General features: G+C 40.6%; 3 protein-coding genes across 3 annotated transcripts; 1 reads left to right on the top strand and 2 right to left on the bottom strand.

The window, feature by feature from the left end:
• Nucleotides 1–217: 217 nt before the first annotated feature.
• On the top strand, nt 218–3,248 carry LOC135678360 (protein LEAD-SENSITIVE 1-like). Its single transcript, XM_065191075.1, has 2 exons — nt 218–426; nt 2,363–3,248. The coding sequence occupies exons 1-2, from the start codon at nt 333–335 to the stop codon at nt 3,031–3,033; spliced, it is 765 nt and encodes a 254-aa protein (XP_065047147.1). The 5' UTR covers nt 218–332; the 3' UTR covers nt 3,034–3,248.
• A 2,797-nt stretch (nt 3,249–6,045) lies between these two features.
• Nucleotides 6,046–7,734, bottom strand: LOC135679863 (NAC domain-containing protein 43-like). Its single transcript, XM_065193844.1, has 3 exons — nt 7,287–7,734; nt 6,920–7,200; nt 6,046–6,842 (listed from the first exon to the last, which is right to left on the bottom strand). Exons 1-3 carry the CDS (start codon nt 7,450–7,452, stop codon nt 6,237–6,239), a joined length of 1,053 nt encoding a protein of 350 aa, XP_065049916.1. The 5' UTR covers nt 7,453–7,734; the 3' UTR covers nt 6,046–6,236.
• A 5,426-nt stretch (nt 7,735–13,160) lies between these two features.
• LOC135678359 (protein CANDIDATE G-PROTEIN COUPLED RECEPTOR 7-like) lies at nt 13,161–14,951 on the bottom strand. Its single transcript, XM_065191074.1, has one exon. It carries the CDS (start codon nt 14,933–14,935, stop codon nt 13,418–13,420), a length of 1,518 nt encoding a protein of 505 aa, XP_065047146.1. The 5' UTR covers nt 14,936–14,951; the 3' UTR covers nt 13,161–13,417.
• Nucleotides 14,952–18,333: the final 3,382 nt, after the last annotated feature.

Here is an 18,333-nt window from a genome sequence, read left to right as displayed (position 1 = left end):
TATATATATATATATATATAACTAAAAAAATGATAAACATTGCAATTTTTTTTGGTGATCTCTTTAACGCGGCTTGGTAATGGATCCTATCCAAACCATGGTAAAATTTGAGTTCTCCAATTCCAGTCCAACGGTTGAGATGTAATAGTGGCGAAACGCTGATCCAACCGCGTCCCCCACACGGTTGGCACGCTTTGTCGAGCGGGCAGAGAGGGATGCGATAGGACGGAAAGGAAGACAGAAAGCAAGCGCCGTTATCCTCCTCGTTCCTCCCTTGGCGATCCCTCTCCTCCTCCTTCTCTAACCTAACATCGGCGGCGAGAGAGGGAGAGATGGGGGTTTTGTCCAACAAGATCGAAAGGGAGCAGCTGAAGCCCGGGGATCACATTTATTCCTGGCGATCCGCTTACATCTACGCTCATCACGGTGCGTCTTCCTCCTCCTCCTCCTCCTCCTCCTCTTCTTCAACAATTTGTCTCGTCACTTCCCCCCTTTTAGCATTGTCCATCGGAGGTCGATCATGTAATTGCTTATGTTATTCTTACTGTTGTTGTTGTTGTTGTTGTTGTTGTTATTCCTGGTTGCTCTCTCAATCTCTTGACGTAGATAGGTAAATTCATTTAGATGCTAAAAAAGTCCCGAAGCTGTCAAAACATTACGCGCTGATGCGTTGCGAAGACGTTTTCTTTACTAACTGTGGAGCAAATCAACCCTGATAACCTCCTCCTTGTTAAAAAGGAAGCAAACATGTAGGTCATTTGTAATAAGCAGATATGGGCATTGGCGACGGGGTAGGACAGAAACATCTAAATTCGTAGACTTGAGAATTTGGGGCTGCAGCATTTAGTGCCACAGAAACCTTATCGGTGCCGAATTGCATGTATCATAGCCTTTTGGCCGGAAGTTTAGAGAAGCTGGTCACAAGTACCCTAAACTTGTAGAAGAGAATCCAGATTAGATGTAACTGAGTGCAAATTCTAACCCAATAAGAGAAAGGTGTTTGCATCTCGTGGTGCCAAACTTGGGTCTTTTTGATTAAGAGGTCCAGTGATGTTGATGTATATTTCCCTGTCGACTGCTTTCTTCCCAGATGCTAGTGTCATCAGCATACTATTTCTCTACTTGAGGCTCTGAAGAATGCTGTTTTCTCAGTGACAATTGATGAAATCATGCTTGAAAATCTTGCCTTTGTGATTTTTGTATCATATTCTTGCATAGCCACCCTCAGAGGCATCTACTGGAGTATCGCCCGATTGAAGGCCTTCTGAACTCTAATAAAAATTACTCACCACACTCCCATTTTCCCCATTATGCATCACGAGTCCTTTCTATGTATCCATGATTGGCATATATAATTGACATCAAGATGACTAAATCTTGCTACTTTGGAAGTTGGAACAGTCTACTGGAGTTGTTATTTATCTTTCTCTAGGTGTAATGTTCTATAGTAACATGGTAATCGTTGTTATCAGATATGCACTTCCCATTGAAGTTGACGAACACATTCCTATGCGATATTTATCATTTCTACCCCTGTGCTTCTCCTAGGCTACATATTTATTTTTAGTTGTGACGCTCATTAATTTGGATTTCCATTTTCCTATATAAGTATACCCAATAACCTGCTGAAATCAAGAGAAAAAAGGGGACAGATAAATAGTCAGACTATGTTTATCATTTGATGTCTCATTATCTTCAAATTATATTCAGTATATTCTCATTTACTGCTTGAGATAGATTCTGTGATTTGGTTTCTAGTTATGTGTGCTTGATTATTCCCTATCTTGTATTACAACAGTAGTCGCTCATACTAGTATGTTTTTTGGACACCTTGAAGCTAAGCACAAGTGATACAGGTGAACCCTATGGTTGGTTTTCAGAGGATTTATTCTCATATAAGCTCCGTTTTTGACATTTTCTTATGAACATAATTTACTATAATTGGTTGCATTTGCATGGCCTACTAATTCACTTGGAAGGTGAAAAGCTCTAGTATTTGACATTATGTACCCAATGATTCATGAGGATCCTTCTGTAGCTATGCTGTTTCTATGAAAGATGATTTCTTGCTACAAGTTTCATCCTGTCTTTCTACTTGCTCAAGCCTCTGATATTTAGCTAATAAAAGCTTCACCTAAATAACCTCTCTCTCTCTCTATGTCTAGAAATATTTTTTTATTTGACTTCTTAAGAAGATTTAGTGTTTTTGGTTTCTGAATGACATGCTTAACTTCCATGTATATGTTGAGTTGCATGCATGTGAGCACATGACTGCCAGAGCGGATTATATATTTCATTGCCCTCTTGTAAGTGCAATGATAACATTTGGTCATCAGTGATTTTTTTCATCGTCCTCTCCTAGGGATATATGCGGGAGACAGCATGGTCATTCACTTCACAAGGGCAGCAGGCCAAGAAGTTGGAACAGGAACAATATTAGACCAATTTATCTTCAGCTCCTCTCCATCGAATACAGGAGCCGTATGTGAAAGGTGTGGTGATCAGAGCAGGCTGCATGGAGTAATCATTTCCTGCCTTGATTGCTTTCTTTCTGGAGGCAATCTCTACGAATTCCGCTACTCGGTCACCCCAGCCTTTTTCATCTCTAAAGCTCGAGGTGGAACCTGCACGCTTGCAGCTTCGGATCCCTCTGATGTTGTCCTCCATCGAGCAAGATATCTCCTTGATAATAATGGGTTTGGCATGTACAGCATATTTAAGAACAACTGCGAGGACTTTGCTATCTATTCCAAAACAGGTTTGCTTGTGGAAACAACATTCAGCGTTGGACGCAGCGGACAGATATCGTCCCTGACCGCCGCACTAACTGCTGTTGCGTCCTCCCCTCTTCGCTTCCTGACAACAAGCCCCGGTGGGTTGATAGCGGTAGCCAGTAGCATGTATTGCATCGGTCGTATTGTTTCCGATATTGGAATCAGGCGGGATGTCAATAAGATCCCCGTGGAATCCCTGGTTGCACAATTGGGCAGAGGTGAGCCTGAAGCAGTCACTGCCACCGTACCTGCCGGCTAGACTAAAATGGTCATCCTGTCCAAAAAACCTTCTTCTATTCCTGTTTATTTGAACTTATGCAATGTGTGTTGTTCGGACTGGTATCATCTGTGATCGAAGGTGCTGCTGATGCTTGAATTACTCAGAAAAACATTGGAAATTGTATGTTCAAGATATGATAACTGCATCCACTGTGAAGTTATGCATAAGAATGTATTGTAAAAAGGTTTGCTCTATCATCAGGAAGAGCTCATAATGAAATTTGTTGCTTGAAAAGTTCACATGTTTATATATAACCCTAACAGCTCTATCAACCTGTAACTATTTAATTTGGTCGAAGCTTTAAATAATAGAAAAGGAAGCATTATAAAGATTCTTTTTTTTTTCTAAAATAAAGAATAGAATCAAAATTTTGTGACATAACACTCGAAGCTCGAGAATGTTAGCTGCACATAAAAAAATCTAAAATATCAGATAGATTTTTTTTAATTTACAAACCCAATTTTTTATATATAAAAAAAAAAATCTTAGTTAATTGATACTAACTGAAGGTTTCTTTAATGACTTGAACAGATGACTATTATGTTATTTGGTAGAAGTAGATCGAATGAATGTAAATACACTAAATCTTGAATTATGTTCAACCATTTTTCTTTTATATATATATATATATATATATATATATATATATATATATATATATATATAATTATGTTCAACAATAAAGCTAAAACTACGAATCATTATATTATGGTGCCAACGATGCTGTCTTTTCCAACATTAAAGATATACATATGCTGATCATATCACCGTATCAGTGGACTCCGCCATTACTTTCTTTTAGGTATCTTTTTCTGGCGTTGGCAGGGACGAGGAATCAGGTCATCGGGGTGGCATGACAAGATAAATGGATGTTGCACGGGCTCCTGCTTCATGATCTGTGCGAGACGCCCACCGCTGGGTATTTGCGTAGGACAAAGCAGTCATGCCTCCGAGTACTGTTCCCGGAAAAAGATGACCTCCCTCGAGATGTTGAGCTCGGTCTCGATGGCCATGGCATGGCAGACGCAGGAGAGCTTGTGATGGGTGCACTTGAGGCCGAGAGTGGCCGACAGGAACAAGCCAACGGAAGTCGTCTTTCATGCACGGCCCCCATCGATTCATTTGAGACGAAGCAAGAAGGGTGGGTCGGCAATCATCAAGCTGTTGGCTAATGTTCCAGAGAGAGAGAGAGAGAGAGAGAGAGAGAGAGAGAGAGGGGTGATGGTCAAAAGCCGTAGGTAGATATTTCACTGGGACAACAGCCAACCAAACCTCATCACGACGACTCCCCCACGTCTTTTCATCTCTCCTACAGAGCAGCAGAACAATCAATCAAATCTATCAATAACAAAAACAAAGGAGATATATATATTCACAAATCTATTTCTTATTATTTATAATTTTTTAATTATTTTTATCATTTTTTTCTTCTTCGAATCACTAGCGACGTAAATATTGTCTTCCTGATCACAAGCTACGAGCAAAAGACGACAAGTAATCCATAACGACTAAAGAATGAAGAGCAATGTCAGGTAAGATTCTGATAGATGAAATAAGATATTATAAGAATAATGATATGATTGACAATTGATGGACTATAAATAATTAAATTATATTTTATTATTTTTATAAAATTTTGTCATTAGTAAAATGGGGTTATCAATTGCAAGCTTAAAAATAAAAAAAAATGTAAAATCTCATAAAAAGACCCCCTTTTTTTTGGACTTTTCCCCATAAGTGTTTTTTATTTTCATAATTTTCTAATGTCTTTTTTATTTTTTTAATACTTGAAATACGCTTGATTTGGCAATCAATCATTTATCCTTTTTTCTTTATTTTCCTTTCTTTTCATGTTGATCGGCCCATATGGTAAACTGGTCCGATCATAATATTTTTACATTGTATTATAGTATTTTTGTCCGATCATAATAGTATTTTTTATATTATTAAAAATATTATAACATAATATAAGAATACTGTAATTGAATCGATCCATAATAAAAAAAAGGGGGAGAAAAAAGAGATAAATTGTTGATGGTGTTTTTGATATAAAAAATAATATTATTAAAAAAATTGAAAATGAGATACTTTTCGAAAAAAAACACTTTTTTCTCGGAAATCACCCAAAATAAAATGATCAGAGTTGTACTGATCAACAAGGAAAATAAAAGGATGGAGGCAAACTTATAGGATGGCGCAAAAAATCATGGAAATTGAAATTGATCAGAAACACCACGATTAAACATACAGATGAAGAACATAAAGCATGATGTGAATGACCAAAGGATGATGAAAACAATGAACTTACCGATCATCCACACTCTAAACGTCAGATATGAAATAATGAGGGTGACATCAGTAGGTTACTCGTTGCTCCAATATGGAATCATGAGATATTATTCCCCGTAGAATGGCGAGCAGATTTACCACCCAAAAAGAGTGGGAAAAGGAGCCGAATGATGAATGGAATGCTCGTTCGAGGAGCAGCAAATCCTTGGGAGGTCACATTCCCATGGCCTAATAGTCAAAAAGGAACGGCATGCGAGGTAAGTGGATCATGTCAGTCTCCTCTGAGAAGCTCGGTTAACAGGGACTTCTCTGTCCTCTCCTCCAACCCTTCGGCTACTGCTGGCCCAGCTCACCTACCCCGAGAGCAATGGATCGGGAAGCAGATAGGGAGCTTTGTGTGCTTGATGATGGATGGACCTGTGGAGCTTTCGTTTTAGTGTCAGCTTTGTGCCACAAGATGCTCCGGATTTCTCTCGTAAGCTTGCTTGCAGGCGAGGAAGGAAAGGAGATGTTTAGGAAGAAGAACAGTTGGTTTCAGCATATGTATTTCCTTCACGTACGTACTCCAACAGGGAAAGCCACTTTGCGATGGTTGGCTTTCTCGGTGCATCGCGTTTGCATGACCACCCAACGCCCGCCATCCTCTTCTTTCTCTCTCCTTCTGTTCCCCTTTCCATCCCACCTTTCCCTGCTTTCGCGACGGCAGAGATAACGATGTCTCCATATATCATTACGGCAAACGTGAGACCGAGTTTTATTGCAGACATGAAAAAGGGAGCCGCACGTACATCACAGACACACCATATTGTCCTACCGATGTATCACTGATCATCGTATGTACTTCTTCGCGAGAGATCGGTCATGACGCTACTCATTGCTAGCTTGCGTTATCTCTATAGAGAGACGGGGCTGATGCGGTCAAGCAGCGGTGACGCCGCCGCCGCCGTCAGGCTCCAGAGGTCGCCGTCCCCGCCGTGTCGGTAATCATCAGCGTGCGGTGTTGCGGACGAGGGAGATGGGTGGCGAGGGCCACCGAGCTGGGAGGCGAGCAGCTGGTCGAAGGCAGCCCAGTCGCCGACGCCTGCATGGATCGCAGCCGGCGACCTGTGGCTTGCGTGGTCGTCGGAGGAGCGATCAGGAGGGAGGTTCCTTGGGGGTGATCCGAGGGTCGTCGGGCTGTCGAGAGGCGGAAGCTTCATGAACATCTCTTGCAGGCCACAACCGAAGACGGTCTCGATCGGCCTAAGATTGCTAGCGCTGTCGGCGGCGTTGTCGCTCGTCCCTTGGCTTTCTCGCGTGTATGATCTGCTCATGTATTGAAGGATCTGATCCAATGCGTCGTCGCCGCCGCCCGGGCGCAGCAACTGGGTCTTGACAGAACTCTTAGAGTCGTCGATGGCCTTGCGGTGGTGGTAGTTCTTCTTCTTCTTGAACACTCGGCAGACCACCCACCCATCTTCTTGGTTCGTCGCTTCTCCAATCGACACGGCAGCACACATCTATATCGCCAGACGCAATTAGTCCAACATAGGGCGGATGAATCGAGAAAGCAGCAACATGGTATGGGGCTTCTTACGTCGGATCGGGGGATGAGGTGGGAATGGTCATCCAGCCTATACTCGTGCATGATCCAATCCGACTTCTGGCCGCGTGGAGCGCGACCTTTGTAGAACACCAGCGTCTTCCTCATGCCGATTCGTCGGGCGTTGGAGTAGATCACCTTGTCACGGCCGGTGGCCTTCCAGAATCCGGCCGCCGTGGCTCGGTTGGTGCGCGTGCCAGTCGGGTACTTGCGGTCCTTGTGGCTGAAGAAGTACCACTCGCTCTGCTGAGCTGCGCCATTAACCCCGCACTTCTCTGTGCATCCGATGGACATGATGAGTTCACGGTTACGTACCCACATCACTCCCATGCATGAATGAATCAATGGAAAGCAGAAGCACCTTGTATGTCCCACGGCTCCAGCTTGTTGAGATCAACGTCGCGGATGACGTCCAGTTCGATCTCCTCCGACGTCACCTTCTTCCTCAGGTAGTAGCAGAGCAGCTCTTCCTCGGTGGGATGAAAGCGGAAGCCCGGAGGCACACGGGGCCGCCCATTCACCGACATGCTCACAGCCGAGTGGTGGAGAAGAAGAAGAAGGCAAACGTTCTTATTTATCTATCTATCGAGTCCCACCGCTCTGCTCTGCGGCGAGGACCAATGATCTCGATCGGCCTTCTTGTGGCTAGTGGGGTTAGTTATGCTGGACTGGAGGAAAGCCACCCACCCCATGGCAGAAATGTGGAGAGAGAGAGAGAGGACAGCATGCATAACCATGACAGCTGACCTTCAAAAAGACTCGAGAAAAAGAACAGGGGAAACAACGAATACGTAACTACTGCGCAAGAACGCCGACGACGGCGACGACGTCGGCAAGAAGAGAACAAGGAAAGGAAGGGGGGGGGGGAGGTAATGTGTGGTAGTAGAGGCGGCGTTTTCAGGTGTCCCACCACCCATGGCAAAGCTCAAACGCATTTCCACTGGCTTTAATTTTGGTGCCGCCACCGTCACGTAGGCACGAGTGACAAGGGTCGAATGAACCACGTCGCTTGCGCAACAAAGCATCGCCCCTTTCGATGCGTCCCGTCACCTTAGCAAAAGGAAGGAAGAAGCAGTGTTTCGATCCCACTCTTAATTTGAGTTAATAATGATTTTATTTCGAGCACTTATTTTTCTTTTAATTTAATTTATTTTATAAAAATAAATAATAAAGATTAAATTAAAGATAAATACCTCACTAATTTAGCTGACACCTTATCACAAACGATTGGCTAATCTGTCTGTGGGTGTCAATAATTCTCACTCTTCTGGAAGTCAATCATGAAGCAGTCGACAGTGCAACCACTGTTTCCACTTCGTCTAACGACAGTGCAAACACGTGTCTCGATCTTAAAGGGTGGGTGTGCTTCATTTGTAACATAAATAACTGTATCCTGTCCTAATCAACTAGTTTAATTTAGGTTTTCATGATTAATCAGCAGCCGTCGACAACTTAACCGATATTAGGTAGGTAGCTTCTCGTTGGTCCTTTTAAATGCTACTTTTAGTATCTTAAATTCCTTCCCCCCAAAAAAATATGATTTTATTTTAAGTTTATTTTTAGTATCTTAAATTCCTCCCCAAAAAAAAATGATTTTATTTTAAGTTTGATAAGAGAGATTTGACACGTGATGTTTATTTAGATGTCCTGCTGGGCTCCAAATATATATATATATATATATATATATATATATATATATATATATATATATATATATATATATATATATATATATATATATATATATATATATATATATATATATATATGATTTTATTTTTAAGTTTGATAAGTAAAGTTGGACAATCTTATGAAAATTTAATGGTGAATTAGTTTCATAATTAATCTTAATGATTATTAAAATTCTTATAAAATGTTTAGATACATCGACTCACTTAGGGCTACTGTTTGAGTGCTATATCACCGTTATTCCGAGTTATTAATTTAAATATCAGATAGACTTTTATATAGTTTTTCCAGAACTACTTAACTCAATCAACTCTTGATACTAGGCTTGCAATAGGCTTTAATATTAGCAAAAATTAATCCTAAATCCGGACAATTTTAACCTAATTGAATCACAAGGTAAGTGCCAATTTCTTTCCTGAATGCATAGAAAAGTAGAGAAGAAACTATTATGAGCAAAATGTATGAAATAATTTCTTTTGCACAGCTGAAAGGTAGTGAAGATAATTATGATGGTGCAAAAACACGTTTGTATTTAGTGAAGATGGTGAGTTGATGGCCCACATTCTATATCAACAAAGATAAATCAATGTCATGATTCTATTTGTTCTTTCTTGTGAAAAATAAATTTATGATTTTGATATTTCACTTAATTGTAAGTATAAAAATCATAATATGCTACTGTCATACGAAAAATTTTAATACTATAAAATAAAATCAAGATCACATATATGATATATATATATATATATATATATATATATATATATATATATATATATATATATATATATATATATATATATATCTTTTTGATGGTATTCACAATGTTTTTATTTGATCAATAGATGCATCGTTATTCAAAAGCTACAGATATGCGGAGAATTAGACTTTGTCTTCTTTTCTTTTTCTATTATTCACATGATAAAACTAGACTTTGTCTTCTTTTCTTTTTCTATAATTTACAAGACAAAACTAGACGGAACTAAGCTTTTTCTATGATATATATCTTTTTGATAGTATTCAGAATGTCTTTATTTGATCAGTAGATGCATGATTGTTAAATTTAAAAGCTATAGGGATATCAAATAAATCTAAAAGTTATAGGGATATCAATTTATAAGGAGAATTAGACTTCTTTTTCTCTTTTCTTATAATTCTGATAAATTAGAGACAAAAGATTGATGAGAGAATTTTATGATAATTAATTTTTTAATTGATTGGTAATTATAATTAAAATTTAATCATATCTATAATATATCTTAACCGATTATAATCACATAATCTAACTACTCATTTCATTTGAAAACGTTCGGTGCGAATGCTTGGGGCTTTACTTAAGCCTGACATCTCCATCTAAGCGGATGCATGGTAGAGTATTGGATAGAATGCGATCCATCCCATCCATCAAGCTTGTAAATGTTTTAGCTCCACTTTGGAATACTGAGAATATTCTCAGTGAATTATTTTAGCTCTACTTTTGGCTGGAAAAGATTGATTCTATATCATTGGATTCTCCGGCATATTGATTCAACCAAAAGGCATTCGTTTCCCATCGATTTACATTTATTAGGAAACAAGCACAAAATTTCCAGCATAGAACCTTATTTCACATCCAATCAGCTTATCGTAACTTTTGTCAATGCATATATATATATATATGTGTGTGTGTACAAAGTTATACTTACATAGCCCTAATCTGATTCCAGAACCGATGACTTTGATTTTATAGTAATTTCCGATTCAAACCGATAGTTCCAATTCAAGTTCGAAACACATATTTTATTTTTATTTTTTTTTAAATATCCCTCCAACCAGTTGTTGATTAGGACAAAGGAATTTGGTTACTTAGGTATTCTTTATGATCCCAAATTCTAAGAATTTATGATCTCAAATTCTAAGAACCGAAATTGAACCATCGAATCTAATTCGAATTGGAAACCGACCGTTGACCCGTTCGGTTCCAATTCGAACCGAATGATGATCAAATCATTCATATATATATATATATATATACACACACATAATCAAACTTGTGTATACATTCATCATTGTTCATCTACATCAGCTCTGTGCTGAAGCAGAGGAGGTTTAGATGAAATAATCAAGATGGTGAGACTCAGTTGATGACATGAAAGACACAGTAAAACTAAACATCTGCAAGATGACTAATAGACTTATGGTTGACATCTTCCAACCAAAATAGACTTCAAGATTGCCTCCACTGATCAGCAATAGTAACACCTAACCAATAAATACACAGGAGATGTGACATGGCAGCATAGGAGTGGGAGTTTCCACACTTCCTACCATTCCCAGGGACCAATGGGACCCCCTGTGATAAGGCAGGTAGGTGAGACAAGTTAGCCATTACATCACAACCAACCTCAACACTCTCTCTCCAGTAGGTGTCACATCTTACTGCTAACCTTTCAAGATCTGAGTGAACTTACCAGTGCTTGGACAAGTAGTTGCCAGCTTCTCTGAACCAGACATATCAACTTAAAACTTCAAGCCACAAACACATAAATTGGACAAAACTGAGCACAATATATGCATATAGGTAAACATTAGAATGAAACAGAGAATACTCTTCTTACAATCTTCAAAGCAAGTTCAAAGAAACCTTAGACCTTGCACCAGCTGATGCCAGATTAAAACTCCAACCAGCAAGATCAAATTTGACACTGTTAAATCTTCTTTAAATTCCACACAAAAGAGGGGATATTAACAGTAGGTACATGAGCATGAAGCAAAAGACTAGAATAATGAAATGAAATCCTGGAACTAAAACTTGAAATCCATCACCATCCCCAACTCAAAATGTCAAAGTCAAGGTTAAGTTTGCAAATAGAGTTGGAAGTTTACCTCATGCCTGTGCATCCTGACAAAACAGAAAAGTCCACAGGAAAATCAATTTTTGGCACTGACTTGTTTCAGATTTCTAATATGCCTCCAGCACCAAGTGATTCTGAGGTCACGGAATTTGATCAGTTCCATGGTTCCGACAGCATCCAGCTAGCTAATATGGGTTCCACATTCACTACTCAATATGACCAGTTCAAAATGATTCAATTTTCTGACTTTTTTTCTAATAAGAGTTTGGAAATTCTCTACTTTAGGTGTCTTGTGTTTCCAGCTATTCTTTGAAGCAAAATAAGATATATAGTGCATTCATCCTTAATGTTAGTTAATAAGCCCTTGCAAAATCTCCCCCGTTATTATAAGCTTCTTCCTCACAAATCTTGAACAATCTTTCTTTTTTTCTTCGTGAGAAGCATTAATTTATTTAACTCAACAGATGTCACTATTTAGGATGACAAGTGTCAACACCGAGTGACATGGTTTAAGGTATATATGTATTAGGTGGGCTGAATTTGGGTTTAAATTTTTGACATGATTATTAGACAGGTTGGTTTGGGTTGAAAGTTTTGTTTAGTATATGCGTTTGTAGCAACAAAAAAACCTGACCTAACACAGACCTTTGTCACTCCTAGATATGCTGTTCTTTCTTTTAATTCCGAATTTTCCCTATCTAGTGCTCATAATCCTCACTCAGCTAAAGCCATGATTGGTTTCACCCCCATCGTAGAACAAAATTATGAGCTTTACAACTCAGTATCGGCTTGCTGACTCAAAAGGAAATACTTATTGTTTTTTTCCTTTTTGTTGAACATTATAGATAACTTCAACAATACCAAAATGTTAGCCATAGGATTGGAAAAAGCATCACACAAGGAGGTTTGATCATTACCAACAACCAATTGCACCTGTGATGCACATTGCTTTTGTTCAGATGCTACTTAAATTCACAGAAAAGTTCTCCTTTCTCCAAAATAAAATGTAATCATCCCAAAAGCTATTGTTTAGTTGCTGTTCAATTCCTCACCAAATTATTTGCATATAGGGTTTAAGATGGATGACCTAGATTGTGTATCAAGGTAGTCTGGGCCCTGGACATAATTTGTCATTATATAATGAAAATATACTCAATACCAAGCAAAAGCAGGTGCTCGAAAACTAATACCTTGAAACATGAAAATACTTCCATAACAGAAAATTTCACAATCTTATATCATATTCAGCAGCTCAATCAAAAGAAAAAAAGCGAGAACATGAGGTTTTTCCTATATAAGAGATGGAAATCTAATAAGATGCATGATTGTACTCCAAAGAAAAAGGAACTATAAGACCCCCCATATAGAGTATAATAAATCGTAAGGACCTAAGACAGTCATGTAACAATGAATTATCACATGACATTTGTCAGTTGGTTATTTCTTAAACATTATACAGCATTATGCTAAAATATGGCATTCTGTATAAGGCTGTTTTCAGACAGATTACATCAGATGCTTCAACAATTCAGTATGTGATAAATAATGTTCACACCGCAGGAAACCGCTACATTCTGTTTGAAAATCAGACTGGAAGATCTGAATTGTGTACCGACAAGAAAAAACCATGATCATCCAACTTAAAAAGCACAAAAAGTAAAAAGGAATAAATGAAATAATGCAGGCTTTCTAGTGACTGAGAGATGCCATAATTACTGAAAAACATCAAATAGCACCAATAAATGAGAAGTAGACAGACAAACTTACATGCTATTGTACTGACACTAAACAAGATGACCATATCTCCAACGGCAACGGATCAGCAATGCTTATTTTACTGTAACATAGCAAAAGAAAAGTAAAACAAGGATAAAAGATCCGACCTCTGTTTTTTGAGCTTCCCTTGACACTGTATCGAGTAGAAGGCAAGTAAATTTCCTGATTCCTCCTTGAAGATCCAAGTACTGTTTCACAATTCAAACTCATCATCGAGTTTGAGAGCCTCCGCGGCTGCCTCCTCCTCATCATCATCGATGGCAAAGTAGGGGTTGCGTGCCTCAGGCCTGAACCTGTACCCAGTGAAGACATAAAAAGCCAGGGTGGCAAGCTCCCCGGCGACCACGCTGGTCCACAAGTAGCGGTAGGAGGTGATGGTGGTGAGGGCGTAGACTACCACCCTGGTGAAGTAGATGTAGCAGATGACCACGATGTAGTACTGGCGGAAAAGAGTGAGCTTCATGAGGTTGACGGCGGCCTTGCCGTCGGTCCTGGCGGCCTCCCGGAGGTTCTTGATGGACCAGACGATGGGAAAGAGGACGGCGCAGCAGCAGATGACATCGACGAGGAGAAAGACCTGCTTCCATGTGACCCAGTCGCGGGCGTAGGGTCCGGACTCGTCGATGGCGACCTGAGCAACGTTGGAGACGACCTGGAGGGGTATGACGACCATGAGCACCTTCTTCTCGCGGTCCTGGAGGTAGGGCTTGAGGAAGGACCAGCCGGTGCCGATGAGGACGATGAGGGTGAAGAGGGAGATGCCCTTCAGGAAGCTGAAGATGTAGAAGAGGACGTCCCAGCCGTGGGCGGATCCGGTGCGTTCGATGTAGGACTTGTCCTCGGCCTCGCAGAGGAGGTTGAACGCCTTGAGGACGACGACGGCGAGCATGAAGTAGTGGATGCGGAAGGCGGCGCGGCGCCTGCGGAGAAGGACGGCGGCCCAGGCGGCGGCGAGGGCGGAGTAGGTGAGGAAGAGGATGAAGTAGACAAGAGGCAGGACAGCCGCGCCGGCGGAGAGGTAGGCGCGATGGGAGGGGTCGGGAAGGTTGAACATGGCGGAGCGGACGGACATGGAGACGCGGAGCGGGGGGAGGCAGTTGGCGAAGACGAGGGTGAACTGTCCGGGCTGATCGGTGAGGTTTAAGCGAAAGCGGAAGGTGGAGGAGCGGGCGACGCCGACGCCGGAGGGGTTGGGCGGGGGGACGAGGCCGTCGAAGGAGTAGACGAGGCGGACGAGGTCGGACTGGAGGGCGCAGGTGATGTCATGATCCTGCAGCTGGCGGAGGACCTGTAGCCATGCGTCCCAGGTAGATAGAAAGAAGCCCAGCTGCGACAGGTCCGGCGACTCCGCCTCCGGGAAGAAGGCGATACCGGTGACGTTGAGTTCTAGGCCGCCGGCCCGGGTGAACCCAAACTTGTCGAAGGGGATGATGGACCGCGCGTCCGATCGCACCTCCATTTCCCGGATCTCCGCCCTCGCCCCCCCAATCCACGCCGACACGATGATCAACGCCAATCCAAATCCCCGAACAAGAAGAGATCTCGACAACCCCTTCGCCGCCATGACTACCACTTTTCCCCTCTCTCTCTCTCTCTCTCTCCCGACTCTCCTTAGGTCTCGATTTCTTCTTCGATCAATGGGTTTGGTTTGGGTCAATGGAAAGGGGGCAGAGAGAGAGAGAGGAAGTTTCCTCTTCTTTGCTTGCGACATGGAGCAGTAGGCAGATGTGGTTGAAGTGTGACGAACCGTTGGGCCAAATGCCACGAGAGTTCAGAGTTAATTACTGGGTTAGTAGAGACAACAAACCGGCTTCCCGTTCGACCGTCACATTGGACCGGGTTCAGTGTTAATTTACACGTAAAATCGCGATCCGTTGGACTTTGGAGAACTGGAAAGGAGTGGACCGGTTCGATGATAAGAAAGATTTTAGCTTGACTTGGTGAGCTACATTAGATTTTAATTGGACCGGAGTAAATTAGATTTTGACCCGATTCAATTATATTCAACCTAATTCCTTGGAGCTCACGTGAGCTTAACACAACACAGGCATTGTTGTTCACTGTAGGCTTTCCCTCTCCACGCGCCGACACGGTGGATGAGTCCCTTCCGACGGCCGCGCACAGTTCCCACTTCTTAACGAGCACCACCACCAGCAGCGACAATGGATGGGGACGGGCGATTGTCTTGGTTTTGTCGTTCGTCGCCGATGGTATGTTGCACCCGCACCTGCGCCGCGCCCCTCCTCGCCGCATTCGTTGGAAGGTAATAACCTACTCGAGAATATGTCCCTGCTCCAAACTGATGCTTTCCTTGATCCTACAACGTTACTGCCTATAGCCGAATTGGCCAAAGCCTGTGATACGCAAGGACTTTTGTGCTTTTGGAGTTCAATATGCCCAGTATAGATTGCACGCGTCTTGTTCGTTTAAATGCCTGTGAGACATTCATCTTGAACATAGTATTTGATGGTGGTAGATGGACCACGAATTTATCGTGTGATCTAGGCTTTTGTCTTGGCCGATATTGAGGAAGGAGGTATCCAGCTCCGAGCTCACCCTACGATGGGAGGATCGGAGGACTGTCAGTTCTAAGTCTTGGCCGCCTTGTTAACCTGTGAGTTTTGGGACAATCATCCTTCTCAGTTGTGCTTTATGTTTAAAAGAAAAATGAAAAGAAATTTTCATTACATCAAATGTTGTTAACATGTCGACTCAAACTTGAGACCTATCACTTGTGCAACACTGCACTAATTACTATATGTTAAGACCCTCTAGTTCTCACATCTTAGCCATCTATCAATATGATTATCCAACTATCTAATTTAATAGTGAAAGATCTCATCAAGATCTGGTGGGAAGATTTCAAATGATCTTATGGAGCCACTTTTAAGTAGCTCCTAACTTTGAAGTGACCACATTGCTTTCATCCACAATCATTAAAACAAAAAAGGGATTTGTCATGCCAATCATTGAAAAGTTTGGCAAATGTGCATTTGTCACAACAAATTTGACTATAGCATTTATGTCCCCCGGTAACTATGATCCACCATAAAACTCCTGCCATTAACATTCATTACAAGAACTAAGGTAACAATTGTCAGCTAATTCATTTTTCTTTTAAATTAAGATTTAAAATAATAAAGTTTCATTGATACTTTTACCATCATATTTGCTTTAAAGGGCATATTTAAAGGGGTGCTAATGCCAATTAGAACCTAAACATTGTTTACTTTAATGATCAGGTGACGTGGTGATTTACATGTGCAAGTTTTGCAAAGATATATACATATTCATAAAAATTTAAATTGAAAGGATACATTTTTATGTATATGTATGTATACATTTTTATGAAGTCAAATAATAAGGATAGGAGCAGATTTGTCTTTGAGTCATCCAATATTTACCGATGCATGAAATTCACTAGGAAGCAAGTCATAAGCACTCCTATTAAAATCAACGAAACACTCTTATATATGAATCATACTGAACATTGGATTACTGGTTCATATTCAGTTGTGCCTAAATGTTGATCCTTTGTTCCTTTACATTGAAAATATATGTTTTTTTTTCATGTCTAAATATAATACTTTTTAGCTCCTCTCTGGAGCTGTAATAATTGATAGACTGGTAGATGCCAAGAAAAGGGGGAAATGGTAAGCTGTAATAATTGATTTATTCATCAGATTTTGTAGTCCAGTGTCAACTTCTGGAGATGTTACGGCAACAGACAGGTGCTTTCGACATCCTTCAGGGCAAACATTACTGGCTGTTATGCAATTTTCCTGTCTATCCTTTGGCACATTCCTGACGTGATACTCTCGTTGAACCTTACTTGCAGACCAGGCTTTATTTTCTTGGCATTGCTTGGATTGGATCTAGCAAGTGACTGGTTGCAAATATACAGGTAAATCGTTCATTTCCAGTGGAATGAGAAAGGGGGTATTAGAATTCTGTGATGCTTTCCACAACTGTTTACAGAGCTGCGTCCTAAAGGAAATGTAATATAATGAAAAGAAGCATTTGCATAATATAATGGATAAACTTGCATCCAGTGATGCTAAAGAAGGCATAAACACTCAGTAGAGTGTTGATGCATAAATTATTAGGAAAATATGCTTTGGAAGGCGTATACACCTTGTAAAGTGTCAATTCAATGCATAAATGATTAGGAATATATGCTTTGTCAGATTAGTCTGGATTTTGAATATACCTGATTTGACAGAGTTAATTTCCTTACCCACATTCATTGTGTCATATGATCTTGTAGGTGCAATTTGGGTCTTGCAAACATATTCTTATCGATCAATCTGGAATGGAATTGGCTGATTTTTCGAACTTTGCTGCCAGTGATTTATACCGGTTTGACCAGCTGTTGGGGGGGGGGGGGGGGACCCACGATTAAAATCCTTGGTTTTAAATCTGGTCTACGGTGTAGATGTTTAAAATTCTGCTTATTGTAGGCTTTTCAAATGCTGTAGATTGTTGTGATCGATATACATTAGTTAGCAAAGACATGGGAAGTAAAGAAACATTCCTTATCATTCCACATTGAGAAAATTTGTCCTTCACTATTATAATTTAGAATTGCATTATATGTATGGGTTGAATTTGTCTTTCTCTTGCCATCCAATTTTTTTTTTTTATATTCATTTTCTGTGCTTTACCCTCGAAGCTGATAAAATAGATAATGCAGCTGCTAATGCCTCTTACATTAAGAATAAACCATGGATTTTGCTTTGTTTGTTGGGTTGACATATTCAGCTCTGATTGTGCTCTTACAGCCCACATATTCAACCCATGATAGGTTTTAACTGTTCACAGTCCATCCCTCTTTGACCTAATCATAGATCAAATTATGGGGGTGTGATGACTGCGTTTTTTGGAGCAGATAAAAAGACAGCAACGGAGGAGAAAACTGTAGCAGTAGGGGAGATCTTGGCAGCAGCATCTTGATTCAAAAAGGAGGAGAAAATGACATAAAAATAAGAGAAAAAAAGGGAAGAAAACAAGAACAACGTAGAGAGACTGTTCTCAATTATTGTGTACAGTGACATGATCTTTGTATTTCTGTTATTCTCTTGTGATTGTTGCAAGGATTTTGAGCAATAA

Source organism: Musa acuminata, chromosome BXJ1-7 (genome assembly GCF_036884655.1).
Source record: "Musa acuminata AAA Group cultivar baxijiao chromosome BXJ1-7, Cavendish_Baxijiao_AAA, whole genome shotgun sequence".
NCBI lineage: Eukaryota > Viridiplantae > Streptophyta > Magnoliopsida > Zingiberales > Musaceae > Musa > Musa acuminata.
Note: the sequence above shows the minus strand (reverse complement) of the source record. Positions and strands in the feature narration are given on the sequence as shown.

What these genes read in the sequence shown, in the direction of transcription:
- LOC135678360 (XM_065191075.1), top strand. Translation starts at nt 333, where the DNA reads ATGGGGGTTTTGTCCAACAAGATCGAAAGGGAGCAGCTGAAGCCCGGG. An exon ending in TTACATCTACGCTCATCACG is followed by an intron (nt 427 to 2,362) that starts GTGCGTCTTCCT and finishes GTCCTCTCCTAG; the next exon opens with GGATATATGCGGGAGACAGC.
- LOC135679863 (XM_065193844.1), bottom strand. Translation starts at nt 7,452, where the DNA reads ATGTCGGTGAATGGGCGGCCCCGTGTGCCTCCGGGCTTCCGCTTTCAT. An exon ending in GGAGCCGTGGGACATACAAG is followed by an intron (nt 7,201 to 7,286) that starts GTGCTTCTGCTT and finishes TCGGATGCACAG; the next exon opens with AGAAGTGCGGGGTTAATGGC. An exon ending in ACCTCATCCCCCGATCCGAC is followed by an intron (nt 6,843 to 6,919) that starts GTAAGAAGCCCC and finishes CTGGCGATATAG; the next exon opens with ATGTGTGCTGCCGTGTCGAT.
- LOC135678359 (XM_065191074.1), bottom strand. Translation starts at nt 14,935, where the DNA reads ATGTCGCAAGCAAAGAAGAGGAAACTTCCTCTCTCTCTCTCTGCCCCC.